Raw genomic sequence first — 22,887 nt, 5'->3', positions numbered from 1 at the left:
TGGCATTATCCAACAGAAAAAACTATATAGAAACAAATCTCGAAAATAACATTAAAATTCGTTTAGATATTGAACCAAGACCAGCAAATATCGTAAGATATTGTATATATACACAGCTAATTAAAATCAATCTATATCAGATTTATTATATTTTTCAAAAATAAAATAATATCTCTTAAATTATTTGGACACGATAGCTATGAATGGCTAATGAATTGGGACAAAGAAAAAAACTGAAGAAAAGTTCTGAACTAAATTTGTTTATTAAATGAGTAATTGATCATTAATTGATTAAACTTTATAAATTAATCGGATTCTTTTGTTTTTGTAGCCCTTCGTTTCGAGTATCCAAACTTCTGCTCGCATCTACTTTAAGTGGAACTTAGTCCAACTGATTAGCAACTGACTATGTGAACAACTTATCACACTCATAAGCCGGTGGCTCCGGCTGCCATCATGCCACCATGATGGTAATGATGATGCATTCCACCATTTTGAAAGTACATATAGTAGGGTGGTTGCTGTCCCGTTCCACCCTCGCAGTCGAGCAGCGGCTGTCCACCGGCCGATGCTGCTCCGACTGGCGAAGGGGTCATGGGCAAAGGTGACACTGTATTGCCCATGCCCACGCCAACTCCTACCCCTACCTGGCAGCTGGCCCTCAGAGCAACGGCCTGATGGTGGGCCAGTATATCGCTAACCGAGTGCGATGACGGCCAATGGGCAGCGGCGGCAGCGGCCACACTTCGAAGCTGATGCGGATGCGTTTGACCGCCACCTCCTTGCGGCGGCGATGGACTGCCGCAGGATACGGCCTTCATGCTGTAGGCGGCAGCTGCACTATATGGCTGGTAAATGGAATTGTAGAGGTGTGCATGGGCATGGGCGTGATGGGCACTGGCTGCTGCCGCCGCCGCTGTGTGGTGATGATGATGATGGTGGTGCGAAGAGGCGGAAGAGGAGCCCGTGTGTGAGTTAGACATGTTCATGCTGCCCGTATTAGCCAGGCCGTTGTTGCCGCCATTAGTACCGGAACTTCCCATGCTGGTATTGTTGTTCATTCCCGATGCACTTGATCCTCCGGGCGTATGATGATGACCAATGCTGCCCAACTTGTTGCGTAGAATGCGTGAAATGGAGCTAACACTGGGCACATTCGTCTTATCGCAGATTCCTTCACTCAGCAGTCGATCCCGAATCTCCCAGGCAAAGATTCCCGGATCCCGCTGCTTCAGTTCACGGATATAGTTGACTACTTTGGGTGTTGTCACCCGCGGCTTGGAGCCGCCAATCGCTCCAGGAAGAATGGATCCCGTCTCGTGATAGCGGGCCAGTATCTTCGATACACAGCCATGACTGACCCGCAACTGGCGAGAGATGTCGCAGGGCCGGATGCCAAGGCGGGCAAGCTCCACAATGCGCATGCGCGTCGCATTAGGCAATGGTCGTCCATTAACAAAGACGCCGCCCAGCTGATTCACCTCGCCGTACTGCGGACACTGCGACTCTGGAACGAGATGGAACAGAGACATGGTGTGGGTTAGACCGAGTCCATTACTACATATGCACATAGAAACCATAAAACAACAAAGCACAAAGAGTCGAACAAAAGCACATTTGCGTCTAATTAGTTTCGCTTGGGATCGGCAATAGGGACTGTGGCTGTGGCTGTGGCTTCGCCTGAAAATCGCTACCATTTGCTTCTAAGAACTGCGGATATGGGTACTCTGTACTCTGTATTTTCTGGGTGTGGGTCTTGGCTTGGAAAACGCAATTAAAATGCGGCGAACGTGCGGAAATGCATTTTTGATGATGGGGCAAAACGATTCACCAGGCGCTTCCAAATTGTCCGAACTTTTGTCCTACCAACTAATTGATCTACATGCTATATAATGATAGATTTTTGTCTCCAGGTTTTTGTTGACAAGTCAAGGCACCATAAATAGTTAAACTTGTTAATAAGTGATGTGAGAATGAGCCCAACCTCAAAAAGAAATGTATTTAAATCTGAAATTTGTATACCCTTTCAAAATTGATGCCCTATCAAGCTTGATACTTATTTAAAGAAACCCTAATTTAATTTTACTAGATTTCATAATAAGGTTTTTAAGTCTATCTAATAATTGAAAGTTGAAAAGCTTAAAAAATGGGAACCAAAATGGCTCAAACATTGAATTTCCTAACTCCAAAACATGCCGAAAACGTTGGTAAAGGATATAGGTTATTCATACCCTAACATACATTTGAGTCAATTACTTGCCTTGGATGTGTAGTGCCATCTGTAAATTAAATACTATTTTAATTTGAATGTGCAAATCTCTTGATTGAATTATTTAACAACATTTAATTGCCTGGGAGTTCATTTTCAGGATAAACAATTAAGCAAAACCTTTGGGATATTTAGTTCGAATTGGTAGATTAAATACAAAAAGCTAATTGATTTAGATTTGCCTATCAAACGGCCATGGAGTTGGCTTAAATAGAAATGGAATATTTTCTTTTTAAATAATTAAGTTTAAAAAGAAAGTTCTAAAATTAAGTAAGAAAACTTTCTAATGCGTAATTGAGTTTGCTACCACATTAGTTGGGTATATTAGCTTTATAGAAAAGAATAAACCGATCAAAGTGTTGGCAATATATTAAATATTATTAAACCTATTTGTTCTATTGAAGTGAACGCTTACTTCTAACAGATTCTAAGAGTTTCTATGAGTTAAAGAAACTAAATCTTATGAATTGGGCAGAAACAACTATCGGGCCGATAGGAGGGCATTTCATAGTTGTATAAGATATTTCTTTGCCTTGTGACACTTTTAATTGTAGGCTTCTACGCACTTGTTATATTTAAATGGAAAATTATTTCGGGGCTTGGAGCTTATTCAATTGTGAATAATAAATGTAACAAACTGCTGTCAATTGAGCAATTAGCTTCCTGCAACAAATGCATATAAATAGGCTCCTTGTGTAGGGAGGACAAACAGTTTAAAGCGGCATTCGACTCAGGCAGATACCCAAGCAAAGGAAAAGCGCCCTCAAGATGATGTTTCAGTATTTGAGGCCACCATCATTTGGCAATCTGATGAATTCTCGGGATTGCTTTTACTATTTGGATTTGAGTAAGAAAGCATTTGGCCTTTTACCGCCAAAGCCTGGTAGTAGTCGTTATTGGTGGTTGTATTATATGTGGACTGGTCTAATAGCTGTGACGGCCATTGTCTATGCACCGACTGTATTTTTCATTACCTACCACCGGGCCTTAAAGACTCTAACGGCCACTGATTTATTTGCCTCACTGCAAGCGCCTATCAAGTCCTTTTCGTCCTCAACGAAGGCCATCATTGTGTTTATAAACTACAACAGATTTGTTAAAATCAACGAGTTACTCGATCGTATGGATCGACGTATTGAAAAGCATGAAGATCGTGTCCTTATACATCGCACTGCTGTGCGCAGCAACTATGTGGATATATTTTTCCATTTCCTCTACTTTGGCTACCTATTCCAATGTGCTCTCAATGCTTTGCTCCTGGGCAAGACACCGTATCGTCTCTACAATCCAGTCTTTGGCACAGAAACATTTACGTTCAGCTTTTACATGGCCACTTTGGTGGAATTGTTCATTGTGGGCATTGCCCTCTCTATGAATCTAATTACCGATGTTTATCCCATTGTTTTTGGTCTAATTATGCGCTCGCACATAGAGCTATTGAGAAGGCGCATCGAGGAGTTGCGTTCGGATGTCGATAAGAGTGAGGAGAAGAACTATAACGAGCTAGTCGACTGCATTAAGGATCACAAACTAATTATGAAGTAATTTACAATTAGCGGTATCTATTTTCTAACTAACTAATCACTATTTTCTAAATGTCTTTAGCTACTGCGATATTATGCGTCCAGTTATCACAAAGACTTTGTTCATGCAAATGCTGATGGTTGGCCTTCTACTGGGTCTATCGATTGTCTATGTGTTCTTCTTTGCCGATTTGTGGACAGCCATTGCCACTATTAATCTATTCATTGCCTATGTCTTTGAGTCTTTCCCTTTTTGCTACATATGCAATCAGTTGGAAAATGACGCCAGTACATTGAGCCAAGCTATATTTCAGTCGAATTGGATCGATGCTAGTCCACGTTATAAGTCGACACTGATTTATTTCATGCATCATGTGCAAAAACCAATTGAATTCAATGCTGGTGGCATCTTTTCATTGAATGTCAATACAAACGTTCGGGTAAGTCTAATGGCCAGAAGTTTTCCATTCAAGTCCCTTAATTGTCCTTTCTTTGCAGATGGCCAAACTTGCTTTTTCAGTCGTCACAATTGTCGATCAGATGAATCTAGCCGACAAAATGTCTTAAAATGATTTTAGCGAGAATCAAAAGAATATAAATTTCCTTTTCTAATATAGAACATAGCTTTTGTTTTGGCAATTGCATAACATTTGTACTCTCTGATAGTGATGCTTTTTATTTTTAGAAATTTCCCTCTCTCACTCGTTTGCAATCGATTATTAATAAATGCCAAATTGCACCTGCAAATGCATTTCACTTAGCCAATTACAATTACAAGCAATTAGAGGAAGTTTTCCACATCTGCGCCTTCATCTAATTTCGATTTGGCATCTTGTTTCACAACACGTTCCGTGGCCATAAAATGAGTATATGGTGTATGGAAAAGCAGGAAGGAATAGAAAGAACCATTGTGAAGGGCTGGCAAACAGGGCAAGTGTAACGACCTCCATTCACAAAATCAAAACTGCAGAAGCAGAACTAGAGGAAAATCATTATAAACGGCACTGGGGCTTTAAGGTATTGTATTACAAATTTCCAATATCCATACATATATGTACATACATATATGGATTATGGATTAGCCTATTCAGACACTTGTTGGCTCCAGACAGCCTCGAATTTCGTGTAAAGTTTATGGTTATGGATTTGTGCACTTGTCAATTGCAGTTTGATCGTGGCCCTCAGGCAGCAGCAGCAACAACAACCACAACAACAATCATCCGTAGCTAGTATGTAGACGTGCAGCTGCATAAATAAGTCTCTTTTACTAGGTTTTCCCATTGACATCTACAAAGCAAACTTACGTTTCATTGAGAGAAAACTCAAGTTTGACTATCTCTCCCCCATCGTAGAGTATCATAAAAAAAAGCTCCATATTTATTTGCCAAACTCGCGTCTCAGGTGCCCTATAAAAGGCAACGCCCAATGCAACTGGAACATCAGTTCTAGTCAGTATGTCAATTCTAAGTGAGTTCATTGTAGTTTCTCTAGGCATTTGCCTAATTATGGGCCAACTGGGTTCTCATGCCCAGCCAGTCGAGGATCAAGCAGCGAGATCGGTAAATATTTCACTTGAAACATAACAATTCGAGTTTCAAAAATTGATTTTACAGAAACGATATGATTGGTTCTCCAGCCTTTTTGGAGATTTCTATGACGATAGCGGTTCAGAGGAATACTGTAAGACTACTAATCAAGTGATATTAGCTTGCAAAAATCATTAATTGACAAACAATTTCAGTGATTTGTCGCAACTGCACAGTGGTTGTTAATAGCCAGACAACTGCTCCGATTGCAGCTACAACTGCTGCACCAGCCGCAACTACAGTTGGTCCTGCGGCTGCTAGTGCTGCACCCCCAATGGGAACTACAGCCGCAACGCCAGCTACATCTCCAGCAGCTGGAGCTCCAGCAACCCCAGCTGCAGCTCCACCAGGAAATTAACTATCAATAAGTTAACCTTCAGACAAATAACTTTTCGTTAGTTATTAGATTTATTATAAGATTAAGATTTTTCATATTCGGGTTTCGGTTTTGGTTATATGTTTAAGTCTAGAACTCAGTAATCGTCAGTAGAGATTTCTTACCAAAGGCAGTTAAATTTGAAAACCTGACTAACTTCGAGCTACAGAATTTACCAAAAACACTTTTCTATACGACAAAGATTGTTCCATTTTGTGACGAATTTTTAAAATATTTATGCAAATTTGATCGCTTTTTACTATTTTAAACTTTATAAGCTCCCTTTTTTCTTATTTCTAGGTTTTTGAACTTAAAAGATATTCTTAGTTTTAGATATTAGAGATTTTAAAATGTCTGAATATCCCTGACTTTGCGAGTAAAACTATAAGTCAGAAGTTGAAAATCATGTAGATTTTTTGAGTACGAATTTAAAATTGGCATTACTAACTCGGAACAACAATTTATCCATATTATATACTTTATTCACTTATAACGATTTTTATCTTTGCTTTATCGGGATACCGTATACGATTCAATATACATTTATTATATAAATTATATGGTAATGGGCTTAGTTTAGTTTCAATAAATTTTGTATTCAGTAAGAAAGTTACATATGCTGAGTGTGTGGACTAGTCTTTAAAATCTGTCATAATTTGAGTCCGCAACTCGCTTTGACATAAGTCACAACAAATCGGCTGGCACTCGCCATGGACCCACACACATTGCGGTGTCTGATGGAGAGACACTCGGAAACTCGGTGGCATTTTGTTAGCCAGGAGGAAGGAGAAAAAAAATTGTTGAAGAAATGGAAACAAAATGTGATACAAAGGCTGGAAACAGACCCCCGTCCCCAAGATGACATTATGTTTGACATTTGTAATCTTGGGATCGTTAATTATTTTCGAATTGAGTTACAAACACAGAAAACAGGGGAAACCAAAGGCACAAGATGCTCAGATGAGTTGAGTTTTGCCAGGGGAAAGATCACACACATTCGACAAATACTCCCAGAAGTAAAAACCAGAAAAGTCTGCCACTTATTTTGGTTTTATTTTATTTTTTTTGTTGTCGTTTTCTCAGTCCTTAAAAAAGAACTATTCGAAGCATGTTCAATGATAGCTGCAATTTGTTGTTCTACTCGTGAACATTATCTTCGAGTGCTTGACTTTTGTGCTAAACGTTCATAAATTTGTCTCAACACAAGTATTTCCTACTATGTATGTGTGAGTGTAGTCCCTAATGAATGATGTTGCTAAGATTTTTCATTCTTTGTTTTTCGAAAACGGTTTTCAAATACGCATGACATCAATTTTAAGCAATTATTGAAGATTAATGGGGTCTCAATGTTTGACCATTTCAAGTTTAATTGTGCTTCTTTTGTGAGTTATTAACTTCGAGTGCGTTAGTTAGTTGGCCGATAAGAATATACATATATATAATAATCTAGAAGAACCTTTACTTTTACCGAATAATTGTACATTATCGTGATTATCATATTAACAGTGCTTCACTCAAGTCCAAACTTATTATTAGATAAGATCTAAATAACTTATCACACTTGTACTTTTTAAGTAGATTTCCCCTTCTAGTTGTCGACTTTTGATTTATAGGCCATACTTGTATGTATGTATGTATATTGCTATATATGTTTGTGTTATACATCCGGCCTGGTTTCATGCAAATTAGTCACGTATTTCCTATTAGAGCAAACATCAAATCCCCTTTGGACCGATGATGAGTCAAAAGCCAGAAGCAAGGCAAAGATTTTGCAACGTGCCCAGTGTCCAAAACATTTGATCAACTAACGTTTCTTATGGCATATTGAAATGTGCAAGTGCCTATAAAAAATATATATATACATACATATATATATTTATTGTAGACTATGATAAATCAACTAACTATATATATCAAGAGAATGACTGTAATTGGTAATAAATAGTAATACAATATTTTCAGGTAGAGAAAAGCGGTAATTTTCAATCCAATTTACTTTTAAGAAAGGATTCGGCAAGGGCGCCAATTCCACTTTTCAACTCAGGCTCCAAAATAGGATATTTCTTGAGGAATAAAATAAAGTCAATGCACTTATTAGATTACCATCAAATCATTTTGGTAACTGATTCGAGGTGAATGAAACAAGGTTTCCTGTCCTTCGGAGAGCCTTTTAAAGTCATGTTTGCTTAACTCAGATTTAAAAGTCAACTTAGTAGATTACCGAAATTTAATCTTAGTAAGAAGTGTGAAGAGAACATCAAAGTTTATGAAGCAAAAGTAATCACAATATACGAGATACTTTATTGAATAACTTTTTCTAGTTGACTTTTCTCTTTCATCTTTGAGCACATATTTCGCCCTTCGTTAAAAATATATAATTAAATAAGTAAATAATTTATTTTGACTACATTTCTGTCTATTTCTCCTACCGTTTACAATATTCTTAACCCAAAGTGCTGCCGCCAGTGACCCTTGTGAAGCTGAGTGACTGTTTTACCGTCGGCATTGATTGTTGATCTTATTTAAGGTGCAAACATGCCACCGCCGTTGAGTCGAAAATGGGATGGGATGGGATAGGATGGAGATGGGATGGGATGGGATGCACAAAGTCTCGTCTCGACTCGTCTCGTCTCGTCCCATTGCATCGGTCACGATCAGAGGGCGCATTGGCCATACATACTACATTCATTTCAGGTGCATCTTGGTTGCCCCTGGAGTGGAAGTTGTCGAGTAGTTTTTGTTATTTGACTTGTTTGTTTGCCCACTGAAAACTGAAAAACCTTCGACTTCAGAGTGCTAGCTAGTGCGGCTATACCTACTACTTGTTTATTATTTATTTAATTTTAGGTTACGCACAAAATGCTATCCCAAGATTGGGTTAGTGCTGCCTGATTTTGTTTGTACTACTGTCTGGGCCGAGCTAGTTATTGTCTCTAATGAGAATCCTTGCCACTCGGACTGATTGACTTAATCAAAGCAAACAAAACCAACTGCTAGCTAATCACAGTTCGATCCCAACTCGAGTTGAGAAGGGCTGACTCTTATCCTCTCTCAATACACATACATATACTCACGTACACATACATCCACATCCAAATCCACAATACTTATATAGTAGCAGCTTCTGTTAATGAAATGCAAACAACTATAGAGCTACAAAAATTCTGAAGTGCTGCGCACTGGGTAAACAGCTTAAAAAATCATAAAATCATTTTGTTTTTCTGAGGGCGCGACAATATTTGCCCATAGATTTGGATGGACTCTGTTTGGCGGAAATTCAAAAACGGCTCTGAAAATAAAATCGGTAGCTATGCCAGTATTTTGTGTGTTACAAATCATTTACAAATGGTTATCCATATTTGCCTTGAAATCCTATATTTTATTCTACTTTGTCACGCTTGAATTGTAAGAGATTTTCCCTTATCCTTCATTTTGGGGGGGATTGTCAACCCTTAATATGTTTTTTCTTCTTGTTCTCTCTCTCTTTCTCATTCTTCTTCTCTCTGTTTGTTGCCCATAAAAGGCTCAATTAAAAACTGTCTATAAGACGAAATTATAATTCATAAATTCTGGGAAATTGCCGAACACAAAGACGACTCATTGTATTCAAAAAATTACAAAAATGTTTCATGCTTAATCTCAGCAGCATCATCATCATCATCATCATCATAAAATCATGATCATCATGATCGTGTATTTTCTGTTCTCAGAATCTTTAACGTTTAAAAATTTTAGTCGGCGGCTTTTAGTAAAAAGCTTACGAAATGTTTTTGTTGCATTTCCCCCCCCCCTTTTAAGTTTCCTTTCCGTCTTTTTTTTGTTCATATAAATTATTAAAAAATCATTAAAAAGTTCACAAAAACTCACTGATGCGCGTAAATCCAATTATAGGAGTAATTAACAAATGTTAACTAACTAGAACTAATTAAAAATAATATTTAGTTAAACAAAATGGCAGCATTGAATATATAGTGAGGACTTAAATCGAACATAGAGATAATAGATTATGGTATTGTAATAGGTTGATCAAATATACTACTTTATTATACATATATGCATAGGTAAATTATTATCAGATAACGATTCTACCAACTTCTGACAACCTCATACTTTTCGCCCCTGGAATTTATATAGACGCCTCAACTCATTGATTTTTAGTAGCACTTGCTTAAACCTTATGATCCTTAAGAGAAAATTCTTATTTATAACCCAATAATTGTGCCTCTAATATATATTCTAGATTCTTTTTTTTTATCGTTTTAAATCAAAAACCTAAAAATCAAAGTACACCTAGACCTCGCTTTGCGTTGGGGATACGTTCCAAAAAAACACGACGCAAACTGAAACGACGCAAAGTGAATGAAGATTTTCTATAGGCAACCATGGAAAGATCAAAGATAGGTTCCCGGGCTATGAAAATACTAATTTCTAGAAAGAAAAATTGAACAAAGTAAACATTTAAAAACAAAAATATTATTGCATTCATTCATTAAAAAAAAATGCTTCCATTAAATCAAAATAACCTATTCAATTATTTTATCTTTATGAGTTTTTAGTGGCTTCGTTCACCAAAAATTTGTCCAGAGTTTGGTGAATAGCTTTTTTTTGTAAATTTAAATAAATTTCTTGGTAGCAGTTGATGTTTGCAGCTACCGCCTGGGATACCTTAAAACTTCTGTTATTGTCAGGATCGTTTTTTATAAAAATTCTCGATTGCTTCGTCAATCAGACCCATCGCTTTTGAAATTTGTTTGAAGGTTAAACACTGTTCTACGAACATTTCTACTAAACCATCCCCGAGTTTTGATATCAAGACGCAATTATAAACAGAAGTAGGTAAGCTAGATGTCAATGTTGAAAAACGTAAAACTGCCAAAAATTCAAAGGCAATGTTGGTAAAAGTTGATATTGGCGTTGCCACAATGGCTGATTTAGAAAAAAAAAAAGTTAAACACTCGAACTCACAACAACGCAACAACGAGAATATAACGACGCACAGTAAAAATTAGTACTAATAAAGCAGCGACGCAACTTCGAAAAAACGCAAAACGAAACGACGCAAAGCGGGGTCTAGGTGTACTTGAATTAGATCATCACTGATTACATTTTCTTAAGGCTTATCTCTTTATTTTGCAGACTAAATGCTCACAAATGGTATGGTATGATATGGTCTGTAAGGAGTATTCACTGTACTTGTTTGTCTGAATATGACAGACAGAGACAATTATTGAAATGATTTTCCATATCAGCTTAACAAAAAAATACAAAATGATGATGTCTGTTAGGGCATTGATGCTCAATCTCTTCCTGCTCGGTCTATCTCTTGATGATAAGCTCGAACTACTTGAAATAATGTGCAATTTGCAACAATCGATGATTTTATTAGAACCCAAGCTGACTTTTTGTCGTGTATATATTGGTATATGTATGTATTCCTTTTTATTTTCTGCTGACAGCCATTCAAATGTCAAAAGGCAATAAACCTATTTCATGCATAATTGAAATTAACAAATTCAAGTTGAACATTTGGCAGATGATAAGCAAATGAAAAAAATTTATATACATATACATAATAATAATATAGAACATTAACCAAATACTTTGTATTATTTATGACTTTTGATTTGAATTTCAGTGACCCTTGTGGTGAGGTAGACAGATTGAGAAAACAGCCAAAGCGACAGCCATCAATTCGCACGTTTCCACTTGAATGCATATTATCTATTTAGTTTTTTAATTAATTTAAATAAAATATGACAATTAATTGTAATCAAAATTAAATACTTAAAGAATATGGCTGCCAATTTGAATAGAAATTTGCCATGAAATGGCGTTTTTCATATTGGGGACAACAAAGTTTTTGATTACAACAAAAAAGATCACTCGTGGTAAATTGAATTTCCTTTCTCACAAATGCATATGAATGGTTGGCAATGTATGGCAGAAGCAGCAACAACTGCTTCAGCAGATTGGGACCTGGGTCTGGGGATCCCATAAATCTTTTTGGCTCTTGGCAAGTGGGTTCCTTTTCCTTGATTGACAGAACGCCGCAGCAGCAGCAGCCGCCGCCATGGGGCATATGCTTTCATATTGCAAAGTTCTTCACTTTTTCATTTTTGTTCTTTGTTTTTTTCTTTTATATTTTTGTTTTTGTTAATTTATTTGCATTTGCATTGCAGAAAAAATTAATTTAACAACTCAGTTGACTTGAGTTGAGGCTCGTCAAAATGCATTGCGTATACGCAGTGGCGACCCGAGAGACATCCCCCTCGGTCTATAACAAACTACACACACACACACACACACACACCTGGCTCTTGCATATATGTAGCATAGCTGTTTATTATAAGTACTATATATACTATTTTATACGATTTATAAATAGTTCTTTTCACTTTTCTTATTTTTATATACTAACAATATGTAAATGGACTGGCCTGTATTTTAACTTGTCGACAATCTTTTGCCTACGGAGCGTTGCACAATTTGCCGCACAATCGCATTTATTTATCAGTAAATTTCACAAAGTCGTCCAAGCCAAGGAAAAATACACACACACACACACAGAAAGATTCACGTTGTTAAACACAAGTGCAAAAAGGAAGCATTTACTTGTCTGTCTTGGGCGATTCATTTACAATATTATTTACATTTTAATCGGCAAAAGTTCAAACTGTAATGTTATCAAAAGGAAAAAGAGTAAGTCAAAGATTGTCAACCGTATAATATACTGATTCTCAATTGCAATGGCAAAACAAAGAATCCAAGAAACTGATTTGATTTAAAATTATTTGATCTTAACCATTTCTAATGGTTGAGAGAAGACTTTCATTTAGATCTGGAATGCAAAGACTTACATGCTCCCTATAAGGCTCTCATTAAAAATACTTTTTCTCTAAAGTATTTCAACTAATTGGAGCTTACATAGGACCCCAACAACTAGTTGCTTTCAAATGACCAATATATCAGTGTATATAACAGATTTTTGGATAAAATGCAAGTGCAAGTGCAAATGTCTTGAATTATAAATTAAGCTCATAAAATACACGCCCTCGACCCTTGCTCTCGCATCAAAAGTACATAAAACTAAATAGATTCCTTTAGCGTCAACAGCATTGTCTGTCAACAGAAATTAATGAGTCCATAAATCACGAGAGACACCAACAAAGATAGCGCGGCGCCCTCTGCCACAGGCATTGGTTCCTAGGTTCTCTGTTTTATACCAACTCAATGGCAAGTACTTGCTGCTGCTCTTCCCGGAGAGAAATATGACGAAAGAAAAAGGGGGTGCAACCAAAAGACATGCCGCGGTGTCTTCAATTACGCGTACTAGGAATGTGGACAATGCAAATGCCTAGCTAAAATAGAAATTACACAGATCTCTCTCTCTCTCTCTCGAGCTCTCTCTGTGTCTCGGCGGATCCGACCAATCATTGGCAATGTACTAGAACCGACACTACTCTGGCCCTATGGTTCGGGTTCGTTGGCGTTCTAGCAATGTATGGAAACACGAAATGGTATGTCCGCCCGCCCTTTGGTGACAGGCGGAAAAAGACATAAATTTCAAGATCCTAACAGAATGTGCACCATGTGTGTGACCCGAAATCGATAGCCGATATAGAGAAGTTCCCGTATTTTGGGGTTACCCCATTGTCCTACCCCTTTGGGAATTTGGCAAGAGTCGTCAAGGGGGCAGGGAGGCTCAGGCCATGGGAAGCAGATGTAATTGATGGGTTAGCATTAATTATACTAGACCACGTGCTTATTTCTCCCCTTAACTCTCCTCCTATTTATCGATTAGAAACTCATTAAAATTTATGATAATGAGCAAAGGTTTTGTCCTCCCGCCACAAACTTGTCAAGTGTCAGCGATCCTTGGGGATTTTCATGAAATTTCCGCTTCAACTAGAAGAAAGGGTAAGTGATTTAATTAAAGGGACAGGAACATGAACGGGACGAAGACGACGCCATATAATCAAAGACAAAGTCAAGACCAGGTTCAAATTCAGCCATGCGTTGGCCCAAACTCGAGTCGCAATCATCAGAGGTCCGGCTTTTACGATGTTCCGTGTATATGTACATACATACATACATATGGACATATGTGTGTATGTTCTTCCATTAAGGCGTGTACACATTGACGCGACTTTTTCACTTCTTCATCTTCTTCTTCTGGCTGGTGTTTTTTTTTTTCTCGTTTTTCAAGTGTTTGCCTGCATTTTGTTGCCGCCGTCTGCGTCTCCATCTGCGTCTTGGGGTTTGCTGTTGCCTTTTGTTTTACTGCCCATTTGCCGGGATTTTAGCATCTTGCTACTCTCTTCTGATTTTTTTCTTTCTCATTTTCTGTGGGGGCTTTTATGTTTAGCTACCGAAGTAGATGGCTACCGGTAGCCGTTAGTCACGCATTTCTGCATCTCCACAGAGCCCGGTCTACGACGTGTCTCGATGCAGCACCACCAGCAGCACATGCGGCCAAGCAAACAATGCCCCCGTGTAAGTACAAACAATATGTCAAAACATCAAAAGCGAGTCATTAATGGACCAAAAGTGCGGTATATGTATAGATACATATATGGCCCCCAGTAAGACTGGACACTAGGCAATTGATAATTGCAAAACCACGGCGGTAGTTCCTCCAAAAAGACCCCTTGAAACTTATATAGAGGGATTTTATAAGAAGACTAAGAGGTCTCTTTCTTCCAAAGATCAACTATGGTAAGTGTAGGAACCTATTACTTAAGATAACGTTATCATATATGTATTCATTTTTTAATGACAAAAATTTCATTTATTTAAAAAATACCCCCAATCGATAGACCACTTGAAACGAAAAAAAAAACCAGGCATGCCAAATTATTTAAATGGCATTCCAATTTCGAGATTGGGCCGAAGCAAGTGGCATATGGTTAATTGCAGATCGATATGTCAACTTGTACACGACAACCAAGACAAATCTGTAGCTGACATTATATTTTTGGCCAATGAGGTAAGATTTTCGTTTCATTTTCGTGGACAAACAAGAGATACGGACACTTGAAGACAAAAGTGAAGACCGCACGACAAAACAAAAAAAAAAAAACGTACAAATACAAACATTACAACGATCATTAGTTAAATTATGAGGCATCGGTTTGTCAATGAAGGGTCTGAACATGGGCGGGTTTGGGGTATGGGCATGGGCAACGGTCATCCATCTGCGAGAGAAACAAACAAAAGGCATTGCTATTGCTACCGCGAGGTGGTCGATCAAGCGCGGCATCTCGGTTCAACCTTTTTTTTGTTGTTTTGAAACGAAAATCATGAACAAACACTTGTGTCTGATGGCCCAAAGAAATATAAGATAAAAAAGACAGATGAAAAGTGCCACCATGGTGACGATATCAATGTTTGCCATATAGGTATTGCGACACCGCCAACCGACAACTGAGTTGGATCCAACAGGATGAATGTATGCTGGAGTATCAAGCACTTTCGGAGGATGCTCTTCAGTTTATTGGTAATAATCTTGAGATTTCTGCTCAGTTAAAAGTGGTTATTAGCCTCACTGGAGATTTGTAACAATGGAATAACGATTTCTCAATCAAAATGGTTATATTTTATTCTGCTTCCTTTTAGATCCTATTCCAAAAATTTCTTAAAATCTTCTTCAAATCTTAGCCGACACAAGAAGGTCTCTTACAAATATAATTAATCAACAGAAATTGCCGGATCCACACATTTTCCGATTGATAATCTTATGGCTTGTGCCGTCGGTATCCAACTATTTAGTGATGATCACTTTAACATTTACCTGGGTCCATTTCAGGCGGCGTTAGTTGAGTAAAGTACTCCACAATTATGGTTAATTATAACACTTTCAGTTGTTGTTGTTGTTGTGGTTTTGTTTTGGACTCGCAAAACTTTCTCGCTTCCGTCGGTGCTTTAGTTCCAAATATGATGATATGATGGATGATGGGCAGCTTCTGGACGGGAAGGGTTTTTTTTTTCAGCCGTTAAATTTTCGCACTTGGCTATATTGTTAGTTTCAATTAAGGCATGAAATTTTGTATACAAATTGACGCCGATGATTCGTTGCTGGCCGACGCGACGCCAGTTGTGGATGCTTGATTAGGTTTCAATCGATTTTTTTTTTTTCGGGGGATTTGGCAAGTACTCCGGACTAGTTGCGCGATGAGTTGTTGAACCAAAACTGAAATTTGATTAGCACATAGAGGATACGGGAGGGCTTTGTTCAAAAATTATCACGCACTTATCACACCTAATTTTTCGAAGGAGTCGGCTAGAGAGGGGTGGGCACGGGGGTAAATATATACACCTCTATAAGCTAGGCCGATCACTGAATTTACTTTAGGAATTTGCTTGAATTATTCATTAGCATTAGTTTTGGGGGAAATATTAACTGAAACTAAGACCTCCCATGAAGAACAAATGGAAACACTCGCGTTAAGGGCCACTACAATCGAAACGCATCCGTATCCAGTGACTGTGACTGCAATTGTGACTGTGACTGGGACTGGGGTCTTTTGGGTCGTGATCCGTAGACGCGCGCAAAATCTCCACAACTTGTTGTTCGTCACCCGTGTCTGCTGCAACTAATGCTGCCGAAACGATCGTGTTCATCAATCCACATCCACATTCACATTCACATATGCAAAGATCAGGCGAACGACGACGGCGACGACGAAGGCAGCGACCGCGACGCAGCATCCCACAATCTCTCTCTCTTTCTCTGTTTCTTCCTCGCTCGCTTTCACTCGCATCCATTTCCGTGAGGGCACACACACACACATACACTCTCGAAGGGGCGGCGATCGCTTTGTATTTGTTGGTTTTAATGGCGAAACTATGTGCTAGTGTGTGTGCGCATTAGTTGCCGTTCGAAAAAAATAACAAAAATGAAGAATGTCTTGCGGAGTTCAGGAGCGCAATTAAGGGTAGAACTGGCCCAATTAGTTTTTGCTATTCTGAATTAGATCTGTGATAAAATAGTTATCAAATTTATCAATAAAAGAAAACTATTATTTAATCGACACCTTTCAAAAAAAAATTACTTTTAATCTAAAGTTACCTATTAAAATTTAGTTCAATTCAAATAATGGGATCGGTATGATATTTGTAAGTAACCCGATTCTTGTTATTGAATCATATATAATATTATTAGAGTTCGGGTCTAAATATTTTCATGCCAAAGGTATTACTACTCTTATATTAACAGAGAAATTTAGAAGAAAATTAGCCCAGCTTACTTATGCTTAAACTTAATACTAACTAATGAAATATATTCATCAGTTTAACAAGTAATTACATTGTATTTAAATAGGATATCAATTTAAATATTTTTATTCATAAAAACCGGTTTCAGAAACGCCATTTCAACTCCGCTACTGTGCTCTCTCACTAACTCTCACACATACAACAAAGATCCAAGTGTGTGTGTGTGTGAGTGTGTGCATTTGTATATGGATTTGTATCTGTATCTGGTAGGTTACACATCTCAGCTGCGCACGAGTAGTTCACTCTGACTCTGGCTGACTCTGACTAACCATACGCAACCGGGCGGAGTTAATTTTTGAATGCTTGAATGGCCAATCTGAAGCAAGTAAGCGTATCCGTAGCGTTACGCGGCATGAGCGAGAGATGTCATGACTTTTTAGTGTCACACACACACATACACGCATATATATATACTTTTGGGGGCGGGGCAGGTGCTGTGCCTTCGTGTGCACATATTTTTGGTTCATTAACAAAATTCGTATCATTAGAGAACGATCGTTGGTTGCTAATAAACCGCTGCCGTAGGGTAATCCCATCTCATCCCATCCCATATTCCTTTCGCCTGGGTGTCTCCTGTCTTAACTAACTCGGCGTATGCTTGATGCGGACGATGATGACGATGACGACGACAACAACAACAACAACAACAACAACAACGTAGACAAATCTCGTTGAGGCGTTGCGTCTTGCTTGGTTAGACTTAATTATAAGAAAAATGTTGTCTTCATATTGTCAAATTGTCACTAATTTTTAATTTCATCGTTTAAACGATAGCTGCCAATTTCTGTAGTCGTTTTGATCATTTGTCCCAATGGCGTTGATCGTTTGCCTAGACTCACTCTCTCACACGCACACAGGCACAAATAAACAGATAGGCCAATGCGGGTATGGCCCACACACCTGTGTGAGTAAGCGAATATCCCATTTGGCATTATACCCACACACACACGCACACATATCTTGGTTGGACACACCTCCTTAGTCTGACTTACGCTTACCTGCCCTTACCTTTTGTTGCGAATCCAATCACAAAACTCTTCTTGCTGCTGCCTAATGAATGACTTCTTGATGACTGCCATAGTTGAAGATGTTCTAATACAAACTTAAACTTAATAAGCAATTGATTTAGACTCTGAATTAATTAATTATTTATATTTATAATTAAGTTTATTCAATGCCAACCTGTAATCAAAAAATTAAATCTTTCCAACAACATAGTTGGAAATTGTTTTATTCAATACAAGCCGAGTTTGAGACAAGTATAAGTACTTTACTTAAATGTTCAATCAAATTTCATACAATAAATATTTAAGGGATGTCATTTTTCGAAATTATATTGGTTACTTTTATAATTATCCATCAACAGCTTTAATTTTGTAACATAAATCTAAGATTGAAGTATCCTTGAAATCGAATTAGTTATTTGTTGATTCAATATATCAAGGATAAAATATGATTATTAAAAACTCATTAAATAACTTTTTTTCATGTAAATGTTTAAAATATAAATCTCAATGCCAATTCATAAGAAAACGCTTGCCATTCATACATATATCCGAATGTATTCGCTTAAGTTTAATCTCTTAAGCTCTCTTGTCAAACACGAAATTATAAGTTTTTAAATAAATGTTAAAGACTAAATGTTTTATATCCAGAAACCGAAACTGCTTTCAATATATTTAGTGGGTATTTTTATCTGAATTTATTTATGGTCATCTTTTATAAAAAAAAATGGTTCACTTCTTACATATTAGTAAAAATGTCGGATTCGTATGGACCAAACCAAAAAAAAAAGTCGATTTGTTCACTAAAAATTGAATTATTGTGCCAACTTGGAAATTATTCGATTCAGTTGAAATTAAAAGAATATTTAGAAAGATTAAAGAAAGAAATTTTAAATTTTGGAAAATCCTTTTAAAAGATTTAGACACTCATGGGAATAGAAAGTGAATGAGATGCGTTTGTTAATTTGTCGTTTAAGATCTTTTATGATGATTTCAGTAATTATGCATATATCATGAATCTATATTGGCAAATGGTATGTACGTACATATCATTACTTAACTCATCTTACAAAATAATTGGCCACATGCGAAAGCCAAAAGCGCAAAGCCCCCGGGGCAAATCGGAGGGATGACAAAATTGGCTTCTGCGTTTAACAAATTGGATGACAGGGCTTTGAAGTTGCCGCTAACCGAACGGCGACAGCGGCGACAAATGACAAGCATAACAAATGAATATTATACATCGTCTTTATTTCAATTTTTTGTTGTTTTCTTTGTGTGTTATACAACAAAAAATAACAATCAGTCGAGGGAAAAAATATGCACAGCACTTGAGAAAACAAAAAATGGGTTGGGTTGAGAAGTCGACTACGTCGTAAAGTGGCAAAATGTGCTATAAAATTGACACATTCAGAGCAGAGTCCTTAGGAGCCACCAACAGCAGCAGCGGCGGCAGCAGCAGCAAACGAATCTTACATAACAATCCCAAAAACCCGAAAAGGGTGTGAACAACTACACAAAAGCAGGACGGAAGCGTCAAATTGTCTACGCTGATGCCGGTGCAGAGGAGGCGGAGGCGGACGACCGATCGACCGGCCACTTAAAGGAATCGATGAACACGTGATTCCACACTCGAGTGCCAAAGAGTCCTAAAACGGATCGACGCAACTGCATTTGACGATGAATTATTGGTGTAAACGTATACTCTGGCTCACTTGAGAGGCAGCATACCGCAACTGTCACCTGATCCCAAAAGGTTTGCACCCGCCACTACGAACAATACACACAGTAAGTAGATGAAGTTGTTTTCGTAATATTGCGCGGCGGACTGACCAAAAGGAGCAATGTCAACCAGAAAAACATATATATATATATAGATATAGATATGAACACCAATACCAAGAGGCTTCGTCATCGTCTTCATCATGTGTTTCTACTTTTCGATGGTTTTCAATTTCAGGAACACATCTTTCACGCTCATTTTCTCAATTTGATTTCGTTAACTAGCCCGGGGGCGAGTGTGAGAACGGTAGGGGAAGGGAATGTAAGGGAAGGGACTTCTGTCTAGATTCAGGGGCGATATGGTTTATAAATTTTCAATATCTATGTATTTTTTCCCCTCATCTGATTTCTGTTTGTTTATGGAACCACAGCAATCTCTAAATTCAATCATGGATGAAAGAACTTTTCAAATAAAACTACCTACATATGTATATATAAATATATTATTCTGTGTAATACATTCCTATTGGCAAATCAAAACACCAAAATAATTTCCAAGGAACAACCATTTTGCGGTGGCCTTTTAGAAAATGTTGTTTTCTACATTTTATTAGACTAGTTTATTAGGTAAATTGCATTACCATAACAATTCCAACATTATGAGTATTTAATAATTTCACTCGATCATGAAACTGAACAACATGAAAAATCTGTATCGGGACTTGTAAACACAAAGTTTTTCAACAAAATCATAAATTAATTCATCATAAATAATTTGACCCTTCAAATTTAAAATAATGGATTTCTTTATCCTATATTTGCCCTTTTTGTGATTTTGGCAAGCATTTTTTACATTTTAAAACCATTGCTTAAAATAAAAGTACATAAAAGTTGAAAAATGCCAAAAAAAAAAAAAAAATCAAAATTCCATTAGCATATATTGAGTTGGATTTTTTTGTTGTTTTGTTTTGTGAATTATATTATGGGTGTTAATTAAAAACCTTCTTTGACGACCATGAGCTATGTGAGATGACCATCGTCGTCTAACTCTTGGCCTGTGGTTTTTTCTTTCCTTCTGGACAATAATTAAAAGTAAATAAATAAACAGATTTGTTCAACGACTAATTGGTAATCAAATAAATCAAAATTTAACTAATAGCCCGGACGGGACCACCCAGAGTTGAGCTGTAATCGAAGTGTTAATAGGCCAAACTGGTTTCGTTTTCTTTTCTTTCCACACAAACAGAGTTTGTATGCAAACATACGGACAAAAATCGCTTGAGGGTTTTACTTCCCGACTACTCCGATACCCCTAAACGTACCGCCCGTGCCCGTGCCCGTACCACACCGATTCAATCCAATCCGACGAGACAAATCTGACGAAAACGTTGATGATGCTCAATCTCAACAACGGTCGTTCATCTGAAAGTTGCCGCCAAGACGAAAGACGAAAAAAAAAAACAGGAAAAATGGAGGCAAGCGAGTTGGCTTCATGCTTGATGCACTTGAATGCTTCAACGGCATTCTGATTTGTGGTTGCGGCTGCGACGGCGGCTGCCTCTGTATCCGCACGGTGGCTATATATTTTACATGAACAAAAAGATGAAAAACGAACGGAAAACCCATATACAAATATCAAGAAAATTGTGTCCCTGGAATAGAGAGGAAAAGGAAATGCAAAGGTGAAAGTTGCGAGGTCTATTTGGATCGACATGTTTACCCCCTCTGCCATTTCACTTACCCTTTCTAATTTGAAAACCAAGAAACAAAAAAAAGGAAAGACAAACATTTCCCTATAATGATGCCCCAAGTTGCAAGTTGCAAGATGCTGGGCCGTTGATAGACTCGCTTTAAATGCATAAAATTGCCGACTATAAATAACATTTAATGAAACACATTTTTCGATTCTTAATTTTACACGCTTTCCCCATTCTCTTCCCACATTGTATGCATGTATGGGAGTTTTTCCTCATTTCATTTTGGCAAAGGACTGAAATTGAAAGGCATCTTCTATGGTTCTCGTTTTGTCGTTATTTTTGCTTTTTGAGTTATTATTGTAATTTAGCTGTGGGCAGTCATGTGGAACAGTTACTCCCAGTTGGATCCAATCCCAGTGTCCCCAAAGGCATTTTTGTGTTCATTTAAATTTTTCACAGTCTATGAAATATAATAAGTTTGCGACATGTGTGTGTGCTCACACACACACACACACACGGTATACAAAATATATAATTTAATTATGAAAGACCAAATAAGTATCTCAAAATTGATCCAATTAGGTGCGTTTTCTTAAAAAATGTTAAAATACTTTTTACTTGATTTTTATTGGAAGGATCTTGCCCTTGGATTGATCGTCGCTCATGATTAAAGACGTTATAGACATTCAGAACAGGGACGGATTTCTCAGAGTTGACGCCTTGGAAACCGTGAGGAAATATATATAAACTAAATATAACTAAAACCATGTCCAAAGTTAGGAACACACACCCAGAAACTGGGTTGGAGACCCATAAAAAAATCCTAAAAATTAAATGATCTTAATACTATGCGAACCTTTTGATAAAATAAAAGGATATGAACCAATTTTAAAGAATCTTACGTTAAAAGTATTTTTTCTTTGATTGTTCCTTTCATTTTGAGATTATCTTTCGTATTGGCTCTGTAATTTTGTCAGAAGCTTGAATTTTTCCTGTACCCTTTCGGGGGTATTTATTTTATTGCTTTGACTTAAAAAAACAAAAACAAAACCGAAAAAATGCCACAGACTGTCGTCAAAAAATCAGTGCCGCCGCTCAAGATCTGGGATGTGAATATGAATATGTATATATACACACATATGTATGTATATATAGGGATTTTGGTCTTTGCCCGTTTTATAAATCAAAGGGCGGCAAACTCGGCGTGTTGCCATTGGCATGGAAATGCATTTTAAATCGACCAAATCATGTTGCGCTTTAACACAAACTCATGTATGGATATGGATATGTATGTGGATTCAGTATGCATATGCCAGCAGCGTGTTTATTAATAACAGAATAGGAGGAGAGGGGAAAGAAAAAGAGATTGAAATGCAGAGCGCCAAGAAGTTTACAGAAAATATGCAATTTCATTAGTTATTTCTCCATAAACACTT

The 22,887-nt window shown here is 37.4% G+C and overlaps 3 protein-coding genes across 3 annotated transcripts; 2 read left to right on the top strand and 1 right to left on the bottom strand.

Annotated features, from left to right (window-relative positions):
- Positions 1-11: 11 nt before the first annotated feature.
- LOC6650118 (paired box pox-meso protein) lies at positions 12-16,335 on the bottom strand. Its single transcript, XM_002073352.3, has 2 exons — positions 15,545-16,335; positions 12-1,507 (listed from the first exon to the last, which is right to left on the bottom strand). Exons 1-2 carry the CDS (start codon positions 15,552-15,554, stop codon positions 429-431), a joined length of 1,089 nt encoding a protein of 362 aa, XP_002073388.2. The 5' UTR covers positions 15,555-16,335; the 3' UTR covers positions 12-428.
- Positions 3,021-4,438, top strand: LOC6650117 (odorant receptor 85a). The gene is made up of 3 exons (XM_002073351.4): positions 3,021-3,810; positions 3,875-4,232; positions 4,291-4,438. Exons 1-3 carry the CDS (start codon positions 3,038-3,040, stop codon positions 4,357-4,359), a joined length of 1,200 nt encoding a protein of 399 aa, XP_002073387.3. The 5' UTR covers positions 3,021-3,037; the 3' UTR covers positions 4,360-4,438.
- On the top strand, positions 5,231-6,367 carry LOC124460356 (UV excision repair protein RAD23 homolog B). Its single transcript, XM_047010957.1, has 3 exons — positions 5,231-5,351; positions 5,406-5,472; positions 5,534-6,367. The coding sequence occupies exons 1-3, from the start codon at positions 5,247-5,249 to the stop codon at positions 5,734-5,736; spliced, it is 375 nt and encodes a 124-aa protein (XP_046866913.1). The 5' UTR covers positions 5,231-5,246; the 3' UTR covers positions 5,737-6,367.
- Positions 16,336-22,887: the final 6,552 nt, after the last annotated feature.

Source organism: Drosophila willistoni, chromosome 3R (assembly GCF_018902025.1).
Source record: "Drosophila willistoni isolate 14030-0811.24 chromosome 3R, UCI_dwil_1.1, whole genome shotgun sequence".
NCBI lineage: Eukaryota > Metazoa > Arthropoda > Insecta > Diptera > Drosophilidae > Drosophila > Drosophila willistoni.
The sequence above is the reverse complement of the archived record's forward strand: the minus strand, read 5'-3'. Positions and strand labels throughout refer to the sequence as shown.

What these genes read in the sequence shown, in the direction of transcription:
- LOC124460356 (XM_047010957.1), top strand. Translation starts at nt 5,247, where the DNA reads ATGTCAATTCTAAGTGAGTTCATTGTAGTTTCTCTAGGCATTTGCCTA. An exon ending in AGGATCAAGCAGCGAGATCG is followed by an intron (nt 5,352 to 5,405) that starts GTAAATATTTCA and finishes TTGATTTTACAG; the next exon opens with AAACGATATGATTGGTTCTC. An exon ending in TAGCGGTTCAGAGGAATACT is followed by an intron (nt 5,473 to 5,533) that starts GTAAGACTACTA and finishes AAACAATTTCAG; the next exon opens with TGATTTGTCGCAACTGCACA.
- LOC6650117 (XM_002073351.4), top strand. Translation starts at nt 3,038, where the DNA reads ATGATGTTTCAGTATTTGAGGCCACCATCATTTGGCAATCTGATGAAT. An exon ending in GATCACAAACTAATTATGAA is followed by an intron (nt 3,811 to 3,874) that starts GTAATTTACAAT and finishes AAATGTCTTTAG; the next exon opens with CTACTGCGATATTATGCGTC. An exon ending in ATGTCAATACAAACGTTCGG is followed by an intron (nt 4,233 to 4,290) that starts GTAAGTCTAATG and finishes CTTTCTTTGCAG; the next exon opens with ATGGCCAAACTTGCTTTTTC.